This window comes from Sycon ciliatum, chromosome 5, assembly GCF_964019385.1.
Source record: "Sycon ciliatum chromosome 5, ocSycCili1.1, whole genome shotgun sequence".
Classification (NCBI taxonomy): Eukaryota; Metazoa; Porifera; class Calcarea; order Leucosolenida; family Sycettidae; genus Sycon; species Sycon ciliatum.
Window position 1 is genome coordinate 4,465,592 of NC_088647.1, and position 17,119 is coordinate 4,482,710.

Consider the following 17,119-nt stretch of genomic DNA (forward strand, 5'->3'; position numbering starts at 1 on the left):
CCACCGTTAGCACTGCCATGGGAACCTAAAATATTCAAATGCATTTTCAAAGAATCAAAGCGGCATCTTGGTGGGCACGCCGCCAGGCTCTTTGACTTTTATTGGAGTCTTGCTGTTTTGTCCACACACACGCACACATATCACGCAGTCGTTACTTGAACTTTTGAGAGGTCTGATAAATGTGGAGTTTGTTGATTCGCGAAACACCAAACTGGTTATAGTAAAAAATGCCGGAGCGAAGCTCACCGAAGGTGATCAGTCAAAGATCAGTCACTGTAAAACAGCTTCGAACGCCCGTATCAAGGCCAAAAACTAGAAGGTAAGACTGAACGTACATTATTGCTAGAGAGGAAAATTTACTCAGTGAGAGACGCAATGCCATTCTCTCTCCAATCCCTCATATGATTCTTTTATGTGTCTGCTATTCGGGTGATTGCTCTTTGTAACACCAGAAGTCCTTTGCGCAAGCGGCAAACGAAAACTAAAGAAGAAGACATGGATAATTCTCAGCAAGATATTCGCAAGTACTTTCGCGTAAGAGGAAAGCGGAAAACTGCCTCGGAGTTGAAGGTATGTTGTGTACGTAGGCCATTCAAGAGACATGTGTTTAGTACCGATTCTAGTATATGTATAATACCTGCCTGGTTGTGGCGGATTTTGGCCTAGGTTATCTCTTTCACTGTACGAACTTTTATCGTACTACTAACTTACAGACTCAGGTCATTTCGAAATAATAAACAAACGGGTTTGTCAAGAAAAATGCAAATGACATAGAAAGTCATGTCTGGACATGGCAAATTATAGTATTTCACAATCACCATTATTTTTATTCGAGTTTTGGAGTCAACAATGTCTCCTGTCAACTGTCACTACAGTCCATTCATAAAAGATGATATTATCCTAGCGTTTGGCCATAAATGGATCTTTTTTGAGTCTCTTCACATTTTTTTGCAATCCCCTATGGAATGCTTCCGATTATTATATTTCTGAAGTCTCTTTCTCCAAAAAGCAAGCCATAAACAAAAATAGGATTTTGTAGGCCAGGTTTTCCCCCAAAAAGCAGTTTATAGCGGGAAAACATTAAAATCCAGCCCTTTTCACTCCACTTGCGACAGTGCATCACTCGGATGGCTTCGCCAAATCATGGCCTCGAGAATGAGTCTGTGGCCATGCCGTTTTTGCCGTATGCTCAGAGTAAATTTCATCACAGCTCGATTGGCGAAGACCCTATTCGGTCACGGAACGAAATGTGACCTATGGCTATGCTGCGCTTCAACACTTACCTTGCACGGGTGTTAGCTGCTCTTGGATCGCGGCAACTTAGTTTTCTGCACGTGAACCATGCAAAATCAATGCATGCTCATGCATAACCAGTCAGCTGGCGTGCTCGCCCACGCATTTGACAGGTCACAATTCCATCAAATTTGAGATATCGCTTCATTCTAAGTCAGTTCTAAAGTCACCAAACCACGCTGGTAATCGATGGCTATTCAATGTTAACATCTTCAGGAAGACTTCAGCCGTTTCCCGAGAGTTTGGGCATCGTTGCCGTTATTTTCCAAGGTGTTCTTCTTCCTCCTGTCTGGAGCTGCAATTGCATCCTGGAATTATTTGAAAGGTATTTCGTGCAGGCTTGGGGGGGGTTCCAACAGGCATAAACTGACATCGCTATAGGATAACTGGTAACTTTCACCCTTCAAGGAGGTAGAGCAATGAACATTTTTGTGGCGGTCGTGGCTGTATTTGTGCACTTCCAAGGTTTTCATTCTGCCTGATACTACTCTCTACTGTATTGGAATCGTTGTTTAGGCACCTGTAGGTGTCTTATTTGGTAGATCTGCTGTTTTCAGTCACTTGGGACACTTTGTCTAGCCTATTTGTCTTTCGTTTGTGCCATCTATCAGTTTTGTGGGGTGCCTAGGCATTTGTGAAGTTCTCGAGTAAGACCCTAATTCTTGACTGGAGTCACGTCTTGAATTGTATTTGCTCGGCGAGCCCTTGTTCACGCAGTTGTCCTTATCGTAATGGTCAGTATCTGCTTGCTGGGCGGACTAGCGGCTAGAATAGGGACGACCGAATGGTCCAAGTGTGTACACAATGGCACCTATGCATAATTTTCCCGCGGTTTTTTGTGCGGGGCAACTTCACGACCTCGACACTGTACTTGCACCACGCAGCGCAGCATGCAGTCTCATGCATGCACGCGTGGAAACTCTGATGATCGTAGAGCCCTACGTACCTGCTTCGCGTTTGCTGAGGCTGAAGTACAATGTACAATTTTTTTTCCTTTGTGTTGGTGAAGAATCAAACTCAAAGCAAGACATTTATTTCCTTCTTGGAAGGCAAGGGTTGTCACAGTTTGCTGTTGTGTATAAGTAGCAAGTTAGTTAGAGATCAGTAAGCAGCTGACACAATCATGCCAAGCAACGCTCATTGTATCGTCGCTGGCTGCTCAAATCGTAAAAGCAGCTGCAAGTTTGGTTTGTTTGAGTCTGATGATGCGAACTCGCAAGGACGAAAAGTGTTTGTGAAGCGTCGTCTATGTGGATCAGACCTGGCTCGTGTTGGCTGCGGAGGAACAGCAGAGGTCTGTAAAGCTGTATCTTTTCATCGTTTGCCTAAAGATTCGGATCGACGCCGGCATATCAGGGCCGAGTGGCTTGCCAAAATACCAAGAGTCAACACTCCTCTTTCTGGAAACTCGTATGTCTGTGGGGTGCACTTTCCTGGTGGTCGACCTGTGACGGAGGACGAGCCACCTTCCCGTTTCTTGGACAAAGCCGTCGTAGTGAAGAGGAAGAGCCGTGTTTCGACAGGCGAAGTCAGTCGACCCGTTGAAGCGATTGATATTGATGACGATGTTGATTTACCAGTCACAGATGAATCGGTGCCTGAGGCTGCAACACTTTTAGCTGACCATGATTATGGTGAAGTTCCCGTTCTCCAAGAGAACAAAATAAAGACTTTGGAAGCACAAGTGGCTAAGTTGCGGTCCCAGTTGGAGCAGGCCTTGTACAATTTGGATGAATCGGAAGAAGCTTTGCGGAAATGCCAACTCCATTACTCGAACATCCGACATGACAACAAGATTGTACTGTTTTACACGGGCCTGAGTTCTCTGGCGTTTGACTTGTTGCTGGATCAGTTGCGGTGTGGATGTCAGGACATGTGCATTGCTACTTAAGTGCCAGCTGATTTCCTTGGCCAGGACAGCCGTGGCAGACGAAGAGCATTGGCGTATGAAGACGAGTTGCTATTGACCCTTGTCAAACTTCGGCATGCTTTCCCTGAGTCAGATTTAGCACTGCGATTCGGAATAGATCAATCCACGGTGTCCCGAATATTTTCAACGTACATTCGTTGCATGTACTTCTCTATGAAAGAAGTGGACATTTGGCCGAGCCGGGCTCTGATTGATCGCTACATGCCCGACGTCTTCAAAGACAAGTACCCACGCACCCGGGTAATTATTGACGCAACAGAGTTTCCCATTGAGAAGCCAGCCAACCCAACTGTACAAGCAGCCACCTGGTCGAATTACAAAAACAGGAACACTTTCAAACTGTTAGTTGGTGTGACACCTACCGGTGCAATATCGTTTCTGTCTCCTCTTTATGGCGGGCGCATTTCTGATAAGAAACTGACAAAGCGAAGTGGGCTAATGAAGTTGATGGAGAAGGGTGATGCCATCATGGCCGACCGTGGTTTCGACATTGCCGATCTGCTACCGGAGGGTGTCGATCATATTTGTGTGTGCATTCCTCACTAACTACATGGAGCCCCTGGTACCTCCGCCTGTTAGTAAGCCATCGACACAGTCTGCACACTTTTCCTCTGCTGCAGAAGTTGCCCAGATATCACCAGATGCAAACATTTCTGCAGTGGCTGTTTCAGCTGGCACATTTCTTTCACCTGCCATTACTGCTTCTGCTGCTGCTTCCGCTGCTACCAAGTTGTCATCTGCTGTAGCTGCTACTTCTGCTGCTACGAACGTGCCATCTCCTGTAGCTGCTACTGCTGCTGCTATCAGCGTGCCATCTTCTTCTGTAGCCGCTGCTGCCTATGTGACCACTCCCGTATGTTTGTTTTGCAAGCGCTCAGATGGCCCACTTCTTAGAGTTTGTAGGTCTTGTAACTCACGCTACCACCATATGTGTCAGAATGATGATGAAGATGGGCGTCTATGTAATTCTTGCTTTATGACCAGGCCGCTCTGTTGAAAGCTTTTTGCGCATGCCGATATTCCTACGTGGCCTCGGTATTTTCTTCCCCTCTTTTCTTTGTGTTATGTTGTGAGTAATGGTGCCCCTACACAATGATGCTTATTTCACTCAGGACTTCGTACTTCGAAGTAGAAGTAGTGATGCTCCTATTTGTCTGTTTGTGCTGTTCACCAGGTAGGAAATGTGGCCTGTGACTGCTGCAAGTGCCGCTTACTTTGAAGTAAATACGAATACTAATGTAACGTTCATGCCTTTTTGAACTCCGTTGTAACACGGAATGGCGAGCTATTGTAAACCAGTTGTACGTGCCGTTTTTTGTAGTGGTTACCAGTAATGGCAGTATAATTTACTATAACGCACTGTTTACAGCAGAGTTCCACTGTCTTGGGTACATGTATACAACACTACCTAATCATGTACAAATGCAGGAAGCCGGTAGCTGATGGAACTATCCACCATCTAATCACGGCGTTTATATCAAGAAGGAGCTACAGAACAGGGCAGAACAGAAAAAGCTATAATAAAGAACATAGAGTGCAGCGTATAGAACAGTTCAGACACACTTACAGAAGAAAAGATTGCCACAAATCAGGGAAGAATGTAAACAGTCAAGACTACAGGAACTGGAGCAAAGTGAGCAATGGTCATCTCAGATGACGAGGAATATATCTATTACCAAGAAACTTGATCACAGAGCCAGTTTCGGGAGAACATGATCAAAATATAATGTTCGGCAAGCTGCGAGAGTTTTCTTGACATGCACTTCACAAAATGAAATGCGCTCAACAAAAAGATCATTGCAGGGAGACCACACTACAAAGTCACAAAATTGAAGGCCTGCAGCAAAGAGCTGCATTTGCACTTGTGTATAGTAGGCATGTGTTGTTTTGAGAGAAAGCACACCATCCTTGTTGGACAAACAAAATGATGCAGTAGACCCAGCTACCTCTGCTAGACTTTGGTCTCTAGCAACAAACGGGCATTTAATCTCGAGCAAAAGTGATGTATCACCATCCCTAACAATGCCATCGGGACTGGCACCAAACCAGCATTCATCAGCATGCACAAATAAGCCACATGCAACAACATCTATCAGCTTGCCAGACTTGGCTTGGTGGGCTACGTAGGCACATCGTGCCTCTTCTTCATGATCAATCCCCCATCTGGTTGCAGGAGTGGTGAACGCCGGCCGATCAATGATAGTTTTTATGAGGGATGACGGGTCAGTCTGAGGTCGTCGATGAGCTACAGTATGGGCAATGGAAGCTGTAATACGCTTCTTTCGTTCATTCCTCCAGAGTTCACTTGTTGTTTGGGATGCAGTGGCTTCTTGCAGGGCATTGGCTTCTTCACAAGTAAGTATGACATTGGACTCGTACCACAGCATCTGCTTGTCCTCAGTTAGCCACTCGCAGTCAGATGGCACAGGTGTCACATCACCTGATCTGCTGTGCTCAACCTGCCACTTGTCCTTCTGTTCCCCTGCCCTAGCCAGTCTCTCCTTTTTCTGCGCTTGGGCTCTGTGCAACCTGTCCTCCTTCTGCTTAGCAGCAAATCCTGAGCTACCAGCAACAAGAGGCAATGCTAGGTGGATGGAGTTGGAGTGAATGGTTGAGTTGGCGTATTCCTCCACACGCCGGGCAAAGTCCATCCGCTTTGCAACAGCACGAGGGTCAAGTACTTCTGCAGCAGAATGCTTACGTTTCTTTGGCGCAGATTTGTCAGTGGTACTGCCACCTCTACGCCACTCCATGTCTTGAACCAGCATGGGCTCACTCTTTTTACCTGCACCTGCAGGAGGCTGGTTCCACTTTTGCAGCATGTCCGTGCACGTCGGAGCGTCACTAAACCCAAGCAGAGTGAACTCGGACAAGCCATACATCAGTGCAGCTATATGCTTGCAACTGGCAGTAACACCCTTGCCAGCAGGACAAGTGCACTGAGCACCAACAACACTGGTGGCAGATCCTGAGTCACACTGAGCAACGAGCCGAAGTTTGTAGTCAGCTTTGGTCTTCATTTCAGGCTGACAGCGGGCACGGTAGTACACACGGCTGTTGGCCTTCATCAGTTCGATTTTCTGGACATAACCTGCTCGATACAGACGAATTGACTTGCTATCAGTGGCAGCAAGCGCTTTGAAATTCTTGGCAGGTCCATCGCTGGTCATAGTGTCCACGAAATAAGAAACCATAGTTTGCATGGAGAACGACAGGGAGAGTAGCCTTCCACTCGCAGATTTAATCGGCTGCCACCCAGTAACAGGAAAATCCAGAGGGTCGTGGGGAATAACAGCAAGCGCTGCAGCTGGCGGAGGTGGCCCTTCCTTGCCATCACCGTCGCCTTCAGAGAAATGCTGAGCAAGTCTGTAAACGACACGAGCAGATAAATAACAAACTCAGATTCACAAATAATTTCAAAAAAATAAGATTTTGTTGTGGGAAGAAAACAACTCACCTCGCAACTAGATCGGCTTTCTTTCCCGACTTCTTGACACCATACTCTCCACACTTCACCTTCAGAAGGTTCAAGGTGAGCTGGGAAAAATCCTGACTGACTGCCATCTTCCTGTCAACTAATATCGAAACTGTCTTCCACTGCAACGACTGAAAACAAAGGAGAGCCTCGCGTCGAGCAAGTTGCCCCGCACAAAGGTGCGAAGTCGCGATGGCGACCTGGCCGCCATGTTTTATGCATAGGTGCCATTATTGTTTCCATCATCGTGAAATGAGCGTTGTGGAATTGCAGTCGTGTGCCTTTGGCACTGTACTGAGGACCTGAGGAGAGTTGATTGTTACTTCTACTCAGCAATGAAGCTATCATCAGCTCTCTTTGTTCTAATTATTGTGAGGATATACCGGCATCGCAATCAAGTAAAGATTAGGCAAACCTCGATAACCTCCAACAAGAGTCAAAGATATTTTCTCCAAATGCAAAGACGATCTTTGTGAGTTTGTGACTTGCATTTGCGTGCATACATGAGCAAGTCACGGACCACGGCACGTGCGCGGTTACCATGCCATCTCGAACCGACGTCATCTTTCTAAGTTGCCGCTTCTTGACAGCCGTGCTTGCTACCGAGGAAGTTATTTATGTGAATGTTTAAAAAGCTGTCAATTTTTGGCACCCTCTGAACCCCTTGACTTCAGGTCAGTGTTCCACCAGTAATAATCGAACCTGTTTCGCGGCCTGCTTTCCAAACTTGTACTTTTCCACAGAAAATAGAGTCGGACAAGATCGAAGAAGCAGTTTTGGCAAAGCAAGAGGAAGGAATGGAGGTGAGAACAATATGCACTGTGATGCGGGGGCAATGTTCATATTGGCGTGATGATCACTGGCACAGCTAATAACTGCCGTATTTTCCAGAGTATAAGCAGCACCCAGATTTTTGGGCATGAAATACGGACAGCTACCCTGTACTTCACGGTTCATTTGGCCATTGCAGTATAAGCCGCACTGACTCTTTTTTGGAGTGGGGGGGGGGGTGAATTATGAGAGTTTAACGTTCGGCTTATACTCCGGAAAATACAGTAATCCAAAACTGTGGTAACGAAGTGAACCTTGTTACTAGCATTCTTGTGAACAAGACTTTTTGGGGAATTGTGTGTTGCTCCCTACACGAATTTTTGGCATAATAAAACATTTGAATGAGGACACGTAGTTAACATTCTAGGCTATCCTCGTCTTAGAACAATGCTCTACATGGCGTGATTATTAAAATCGTCACTATTGGACCGATGGATGTGCTGTTGTTCAATACATCGTAAGTCGGTCGTATCTCTACCAAATTCAATCATTGCAGAGTCTAGGTTGAAGAGAAAAATCTCGGCTGCCAATATATTAGCACTAATAGCTTGCAGTATGCCTGGCAATGAAGTGAACACATGCCCTCGCTCTCTCTCTCTCTTTCCCCTGTATTGTGTGCCTATGAAGGGTGGTACTAGTTTTCTATGGCCATTTGCTAATAACACAATGTGCAGCAACTCTGTAGGTGTAAGCCGTGCCCTTGACAATTAAATGTTTTCTTCAGAACAATGTTGGGAGATTCTTGCTGCTTGTGCACTGTTCTCGTCCTTTGCTAGATCTTCCACTGCGACGTCAAAGGTAGAGCGGTGCGCGCTGTGAGGCCTTTCAAGCGTGGCGAGTTCATCTGTGAATACTCCGGTGAGCTGCTGACGCACAAGCAGGGTATTGAGCGAGAGAGGATGTACAATGAGCACCCCGAGCGCTACGGCAGCTACATGTACTTTTTCCAGTTCAAGGATGTCTCGTACTGGTAGGTCTGCTGTGTGTGTGTGTGTATGTGTGTGTGAATGGTGTAATCCCTGCACAAGTTGCTGTGTGTAACATCGCTATTCGCTATCATCGCTTCCGTGATGGGCAGGTCTGAAGTGTGTGTGTGTGTGTGTTACATGTGTGTATGGCTTAGTGCCTGTGCTCTGTCATTCCAGAATCGCAGTACAATATTTTGCATGTGTACGTGTAAATCTGGCTCATTCCGACTGCCTACAGCTGTGGCAAGTGAAACCCAACTCTTGTACTTGCGACAGCCTCACAGGAAACAGTGCCAAAATGGACTTCAATGAGGTGACTCTTTGTACAGAACTTGTACAACACGTTGTATGCGTCTTTAGCAGGTCACTGGTACACACGAGGAGTATTAGCACCGGCTGCCAACTTCATATTTAGGAGTACTCTGGAACCCTTCGTGTACTTTTGCGGTGCTACGCATTTTGTGATGAGTACAAAATTCCACGATTAGACCGACAGACGTTGTACGAGTATGTAATATATGTACAGTGTATGTGGGGCTGCGGGGGCTGGGTTGCACGCTGTTCCGGTATGCACGTGATTGGGACCAAGATCGATGTTCCCGCCCAGTTACACCGTGGACAAATAAAACTGCTCTGGCTCAGGCCGGAGCAAGCAGAACATACTCTGCCTACGCTTACTCATAATCCCCGTTGTGTGATGTGTTTTGTTGTTGTCTTCAGTTTGGACTGTACCCAGGACAATGGCCGCCTCGGTCGTCTGCTGAACCACAGCAGAAGAAACCAGAACGTCCAAACTCTTTCGATCGGTGTGCAGGGTCGGGCGTGCCTTATCTTCAAAGCGCTGCGTGACATAGAGGTTGGTGAGGAGTTATGTTACGACTATGGCGACCGCAACCCACTTAACATTGACCGTTTCCCCTGGTTAGCACAATGATCTGCTGTACAGCTGCATTGTACCCGCTACTGGCTACTAAAACACCCGCACCCGCGCGTGTGTGCCAGCTGACTTTATTAGTGAGTTCATCTTTTGTGTATTAGCTGTCCGCTTGATCCTGTTTAGTGCTCGACATCCTGCGTATTGTGTTGTAGATAAACGTGCTTTGTGGCAGACATGCTTGTACAATAGCTTTCCACTGACTTGAGAGGCTCACTGTACATACGTGCCAGTGTCGCTGTACATACGTGTGTCGATCGACACACATCTGCTGGCCGCCGCTGCTCTACGCCCGCTGTCGGCAATGGCTACCACGATGGTTGCAATGGTGGCTTATCCTCCTTGTGCGGCAGCAAGCATCGGTGTGAGTCGCAGCACTGGCTTTGCCTGCTGGACCACCGCTTCATGCGTAGCACCCACATCTGCGTTGGGTTGTTTTGCGGTTTGGCGCTTACGCCCATCCATGTAGATGGTGTATATATATTGTCTGTATATTGTCTACAGCATTGGGTCTGTATATTATTGTCTGTATAATAGTTGATGTTGTCTGCCATTTTGTTTGTCTCCTGTTTGTTTTTCCGTTGATTGATTTCGGCCATATCGCCGTGTCTTATATTGTTTCTCAGCTTAGCATGCTGATGAGCATGCTGATGAGTTTGCTATCGATTGCTCTTGCAATGCACCTCTCCTGTGTATCCTGTATCGACCCTTTTATTCATTGTACTGTTTCCGGTTCTTCCATTGGTTGTGACTTGCATCGAGTATCACAAACCCTGATTATTGTTGTCTCGTTGTTATTTATTCGACGTTTCTCGTTTCCTATAAAGCACTGTCGTGTTGTCTGTGATGGCTAGTTTGCATTAGGTGTTCTTGCCCGGGTGTGCTATGGGCGCTTGTGTTATCTGCCTTTGGTAGCAGCATGGTCTGTTTATTTTGGCGTGATATCAACAGACAGCATGATTTTTGAAGTACATAGACCAGAGTGGGCAACTGCAACTCTGCATACCTGGTCTACATGTATGTAACTTAGTTACTACTTGTACTTGCGCTGCATCGGTCCAGCCTGTGACATCACTTTCACTTTCACTTAGCTTGACAAACAATTTCTCAAACGAAAGTTTGTAATTCAATGTGTGGAGTTCGATGCCTGTTCTCTTCATCATCTAGTTGAAGAAGAAGACTTGATCCGCATGTACAGTACTCCCGAAAAATATTGACATTGCAGTCAGCACTCATGTGTGTTCATACGGGGAGAGGCCGGCCTGAGGACAAGATCGAGGCCAAGTATACAACAGAGTGCTTGATGCCCACAACACTTCACTCTTATGTCCCTCCTCTTCTTGTTGCGAGAGACCAACTACATACCGGTACGGGGAGATATATCATAATTATTGTATTAGCCTGTCCCCCGTGAATTCCGCGGCAGAATATCAGAAATTCCGTGCAGAATTCTGCGGCTGAAAACAGTAAATTCTGCGCTAATTCTGCAAATCCTTCTATATCCTGCGGCCATTCTGCAAGGAAAATGAGCGTAAAAACAGATCGAGTTTCCGCAAATCCACCGAAATTTGTTGTTGCTATAAATTGAAAGCTACAAAATATACTGCAAGTTGATTATGAAAGTCACAAGCAGGTTGGTTTGGTTATGAAAATACATCAAAAGTCTCCAGAAAAAGCAGTTTTTCTCTCTATTTCTGCAATATTCTGCGGGATTCTCTGAATTCTGCAGACACTACTGGATTCTGCGGAAATTCTGCAATCCGCGGAATCGCGGAATTCACGGGGGACAGAATTTAGCAGAACTTGCACAGAATTTCTGATATTCTGCCGCGGAATTCACGGCGGTCAGAAATTTTAAGTGTGTACTGCTGCACCACTCCTGGTGCATGGTGGTGTTTACTGTGAAGTGAGAAACCTTCGCTAGAGATTAATGTGCTATTTTAGTGCCCACAGCATACACTTTCGCGAAATATAATCGTCGCTAGCTGCTCCATGTAAACAATACAGAATCCGACAAAGCTGAAGAGATGAAATCGCGAAAGCTCTCATCATGAACCAGTGCAATTCTTGAAAATGGAAAATTAGCACGCAGCGAAAGTTTCTCCCTTACAGTATCATTATGGACTGTTGACATGTCCCGACTCCCGGGCCGTGAACACTAATGATGTCAACATGATAATTATTATGTTGAAAGCTATTTTCATGTCACATGCAGGTGTGACTTTTCCATATCTCCATCGCCTACTCTCAGTCAGAGTTGCATCTGCAAGGCGAATATCTCATGATGATCTGGAAAGAAATCACTACTTCACATGTACTGAAGTATGTGTATGTGGGTCCATAGATTCCAGACAAGCCGCTAAAAAGTCCACCATGCAGTTAAGCACGCACATGACCACATAACAGTTAACACCGTTTTAAATGTGCCCTTGCTAGTGCCAAGTACACTTACAATCCGTTGAATCAGAGGAGTTTCACTGCATAATAATTACACTGAAATAGTTCGCCTGCACCACTCCAGAGCCCAGACCCACCTGGGGCAATGGCCTAGTAGTTCCATGATATTATCACATGACATGGTTCAATAAGTTACATTGCAGCATCGGCAAACACCAGGGAATCCGTATAACTAGTCAGAGTTTATATGACGGAGTCCTGGCCAACACTGAACAAAGTACCCGGTAGAGAGTTGTTCACAAGTAGGGTTGCAGACAATGCTGTTGTAGTCTTCATGGACACGTACATGTGCAGAGAGTGTGGACGGGTTTGTGAGGTGATGCGACATAAAGTCACATTCTGCCGTCGCAGGCCCCATCGACTGCATCTGCACACTATCGGCCATGAGATGCTATACTTTTCGTACCACTTATACAGGACCATAGACGAACTGCGTCCATCTTGGCGTGCACTAAAAAATACCCAACGGAAAGGATGCACCGCTATGCGAGTTCCCACCGTACCAGGAGCAGTAGAAGCTGTGCTCAACTGCACAGGCATCACAGAAGTCATGATGTTGGGCGTGAGTGGGGCCGTTTTGCCAGCAATAACATAGTATATCGTACAAGCACATGGGCCTGGCGAGGAGCATAGCAAAGCAATATGTGCCTGACCCTAGCGCTCCTGCATGCAATGAAGATTTCAAAGGCAACATCGTTCTCACGGAGACAAAAGCTACAATTTCGTAAACTAAAACGGACTGACAGCCAGCAACGCTATGTACAGGATGGATGAAGTTGGCATGGTGAATGGTAGAAGCACACTATGTACAGGCGAGGGGTATGGGCAGGGCAGGTACCTAGCAGGGGAGTCATGTTGTTAGCTTGTGTCCATCATCGTGTCCTTTTCCTCGTCTGCACAAACAAATGAAATGCACAAGAAAAAAACACAAACATCCACATGCAGCATTGTAGTTCTTATGTTTGTGAACGTTGCGACGTCGTTGAAGTACAGAACGCAAAGAAGACAGGGTGAGCTTACGCCAGCCTTTGCTAACTGCGGAAAGCGGATGAGGTGGAGTGCCGCCAAGAGTACATAACCCCCCAGAGTGTGCAACGCCTGATCCAGCTCTGCATAGGGTCTTGGTCGAGCGGAATCGGATCTTTGCGTCATAATACCGTACACATCTGAGGGGAACCCGGGGAGTCGCGGGTACTCTCGGATCAAAAACAATGGTGCCCTGCCTCGAGACCGGCCTTGCGCTGGTGTGGAGTGTACGCATGACATCAGAAGATCCGATTCCGCTCGACCAAGACCCTATTGCAGAGCTGGATCGGCGTTGCACACTCTGGGGGGTTATGTACTCTTGGTGCCGCATAACAATAGGACTATACGGCACACAAGTGGAATGATGGTGCCCAGTACAAGGCAAGACAAACCTACAGTGTAAAGTATTACATGTACTTACATGACTGTACTTACATGACTGTACTTACATGACTGTACTTACATGACTGTACTTACATGACTGTACTTACATGACTGTACTTACATGACTGTACTTACATGACTGTACTGACATGACTGTACTTACATGACTGTACTTACATGACTGTACTTACATGACTGCATACTGATCAAGTAGCACCTTAGAAATAACACACCTTTCTCCTTGCACGTGACATGAAACTATATTTGAGGATCCTGCACTCATTTCCAAGGACTCCAACATTGTGATTATTGCGCATTCGGTCAGTTCATTGGCCCAAGTACGGGTGAAAAGAATATCAGTGAGAATGACCAAAGATTTCCTGGGACATGTACACTGCAGACCAGGTTCATTACGATTGCCTACCGGGCCATTCAGGAGTGCTGCATACCTTGCTGTAAAAAGTTATCACCACATGTAATCTGTGCAAGCTCCATGCAGCAATGGCTAGCTAAGCACTCTGTGACGGAAGCCTGACTTACCGTCAAGAACACCCTGAAGCTCATATATGGAGTGCATGAGAAGGTGAAACTGTTTCCGCCGCAGAGCCAGCTGCAAGCATAGGCAAAACAACAAGCCGACGGGAACATGATATGAGCGTGAGTACATCCCCTACACCCCAGAGTCATCATCTTCAAAAACACAAGGCCAAGAACTGGATGATTGAAGTGAGAGGTAAGTCATACGACAATGCACCAGTCCACAAGCTAAAGGTATTTCTTACGAGTGACAATGTTATCATTCGTGTACACTATCTCCGGACAGCTAGCTGTTTCGATCTTGTTTAGATCTCGTTAGCGGAGCTCAGAGCTCATTCTTGTACACGCAGGTGTTGTACACCGTTGGACACTACTATACAGATCCTAGACTAGTGCAGGTGGAAATGGCTCGAGTCAAGCAGTGCACGTCCACAGCCAATAGGAACTATACAAAGTTGGAACCGTTCAAGATAAAAAAAGAAGAAGAATCACCTCTGTTTGAAATTGTGACCTCTAAATCATACCTTACCTTGGTTTCATGCTGTTCCTTCCTTGTGTTCAGTTCAGTCAGCTCCGTACTAAGTTTATCTAATTGACTGCATAAGAAGAGCACAACAAAACAAGAAGTCAAGAATGTAGGCAGGTGATGGCACAGCAGATATGCTTGTACGGCCGTATCACAGCTCCGTCCACACTGTCTCAAGGAAACCCAAATCAACCCAGAACCAACAAAGAACACCCCAGGGACAAAAATCAAATTTGGGCATGGACAATGAAGCACTGAAATTCCCGGCCTTGCAATGAGTTCCCAAAGAATGTTCCAATTCGCAGGGGAGAGTAAGGGAGGCTTGGTGAGGCTTTCGGATGACGAACCAGAGCTCTTTGGGATAGGGAACAGATAATGCGACTTACTTGACCGTTTCCTGTCGGTCAGGGTGTTGTTGGATAACCTTCGCAAGTGCGTTGTACTCTGCAGCACACAGGATTACAAAGTACAAGTACATGCAATGGCAGGTCAGGGTTAGTACTTTGAAGTAACTTGTATCACCTCTAACCTACCTTCTCTAGACCCCTAGGGAACTGGGCTGGGAATACAGCTGGTCAGAAGCCAGAGCACTTGTACAGTGATTATGGCAAGACAGCGGGTGTACCCACCGCTTGGAAGCAGTGGACATCAGCATCATAACTTGCCTTGTCTGTTCTGCCTGATCTGCGTCGCGATAACGAGCTCCTCACGGCTGTCCGCAATCTTCTGGTGTGCCTCCTCAACATTGGTCTCTGAAACGCAACATAACAGAACAAGAGTTCTCTGTTAGCTGTCGGGTCCATGGAGACAGCATGAAGGACCAGTACACATAATATCTAAACGAGTGCACTGCTGTACGTGTGTATAGAGAGACAATACTTAGAAGCAGTTCACATTGTACTGTAGTGAAACTTGTCTGAGCTGAACGTTCAATTTGGAGGGGGGGGGGGGGGGGTACATTCTTCTGGCATATACCTTTTAAGACAGTTTTTTTTACGGTAATTGGTGGACCGAAAAGCAATACGGCCACAACCGATTAGCTGGATCGACTGCTACACCACTGCAGACCGTGACTGTGAACTCACCGATTTTGTCGACAAGGCTGGAGTAGTTGTCCAGCTCCTTGCAGTTCATGCTTTGCACCATGTCCAGCTTGCTCATGGCAAACTCACACTGGGCGAGCAGCACAAATAGCTTCTGGTACAGTGACGCCCTAAGCAACACATGAGCAAACAGCACACACAGTCATCACTACCATGTACACAACTGGTTCCAGCTGTTGATCATCGTCGACGCATCCAGTGGTGGTGATAATATGACTGGGAGCGAGGAGGGTAAGCATCCGCTTTCAGCCTAAGCTGCAATGTACTGGCAAAGAGCGCTACTTCTTTCCCTCGCCACCATCACCTGTTTTGCGCCTGGCGCCAAGTCAATGCACGACTAGTGATGTCCACATAGCTAGCTGGTTCATCAGATGGCGGTAGGCACATAGGCGACGACACAGCAACACGGCAATTGTAACACAGCAACTATCCTTGTGCTAGCACTAAATAGTTATGTTAGATTTTTGTTTTCACCACTAAATAGTTATGTCAAGGCAGTATTGCGCTGCCTCAGCTATTCCCGCCATAAAAAGAGTGATATGCAGAGTTTCTAGCCATTTTGGCATTCCATACTAGCCTTCACTGATGATATCCATATGATTGAAACAGCAGCAGGACAGAATCAACATCTACTGTAACTTGGAGCGGTGCTGCTGGTTTTATGATTCGATGAAAAAGGTCGGTCGGAAAGCGTGTGGCGGGGAGTTTGAATATCTTAATGACCAGGATGAATCAAGAAAGTAGAATCCTCCAAGGAGCTACCACCACTGCAGACACGACTACAATACGAGCTCTTTCGTGCATTCCACTGTCCAGCCTGCTTGTGGACTCCAACATCGAGTGAGTGGCTACAGTTCAAGTTCAGCTGTGCATGAAGAGAGAGATTTCGCAGGCTGCAGGGTCTACATCGTAACGAGTCCGAATGTTCAACCACTATGCTGTGATGCCAACCCCTTTGTTCCCTCTTCATGAGGGCAAGCATGTGTGTTGGTGTGTGTGTGTTGGTGTGTGTGTGTGTGTGTTGGTGTGTGTGTGCGCGAGCGCGCGTGCGGTCGTGTAGTCTGTGTGCATGCGTGTGAGCAGTCGTATGGAGGTAACGGGTAAGCATGTGCATACATCAGCACGAACTGCATGATCCTTATTGCCAAGCATGTGCAACCTAATTATTACCGCAGTTCATTGGCGGGGTACAACAGTTTCTAGGAATCCTAACCTCTCCTCCTCTGGACATGACGGGCTGCAAAACCTGAGGAAAGTCCTGAGAAGACGATTTAGACGTCTGTCGTCGCCATCACCTTCTCCATCGATAAGCAAGCGTTTCTTGATTATCTCATCCTCGGCTATGGCTGCAGCTGCAGCCATGCTTTCTGCTCTGCGATTCGCCTTTTCTCAGAATAAAGGAGGTGGTAGTTTGATATCAGGAGCAATTTCGGCTGCTGAGCCAACACGTTGATGTTTCTTGGCAATAGCTGACGACAAGGGACAGCCGAATTATTAGTAATATTACAGCGATAAGCTAGACTAGAAGTATCTTGTAGCTTTCTTCTAATCTAGGAATAGTTTTCAAATTTTACGGATGGAAGAAAATTGAAAAGCTGATTGAATATTTTCGTCGAATATTTTCGTTCATGTATTTTTTGAAAGACGGACTTCGT

At 46.4% G+C, this 17,119-nt stretch overlaps 2 protein-coding genes across 2 annotated transcripts; one reads left to right on the forward strand and one right to left on the reverse strand.

Annotated features, from left to right (window-relative positions):
- The first annotated feature begins 86 nt into the window (after positions 1–86).
- On the forward strand, positions 87–10,278 carry LOC135817257 (N-lysine methyltransferase KMT5A-A-like). The gene is made up of 5 exons (XM_065330396.1): positions 87–319; positions 453–570; positions 7,442–7,501; positions 8,306–8,499; positions 9,218–10,278. Exons 1-5 carry the CDS (start codon positions 228–230, stop codon positions 9,429–9,431), a joined length of 678 nt encoding a protein of 225 aa, XP_065186468.1. The 5' UTR covers positions 87–227; the 3' UTR covers positions 9,432–10,278.
- Positions 10,279–11,959: 1,681 nt separating this feature from the next.
- Positions 11,960–17,033, reverse strand: LOC135817259 (THO complex subunit 7 homolog). The gene is made up of 7 exons (XM_065330399.1): positions 16,678–17,033; positions 15,447–15,574; positions 15,027–15,113; positions 14,748–14,805; positions 14,365–14,431; positions 13,839–13,908; positions 11,960–12,781 (listed from the first exon to the last, which is right to left on the reverse strand). The coding sequence occupies exons 1-7, from the start codon at positions 16,824–16,826 to the stop codon at positions 12,747–12,749; spliced, it is 594 nt and encodes a 197-aa protein (XP_065186471.1). The 5' UTR covers positions 16,827–17,033; the 3' UTR covers positions 11,960–12,746.
- Positions 17,034–17,119: the final 86 nt, after the last annotated feature.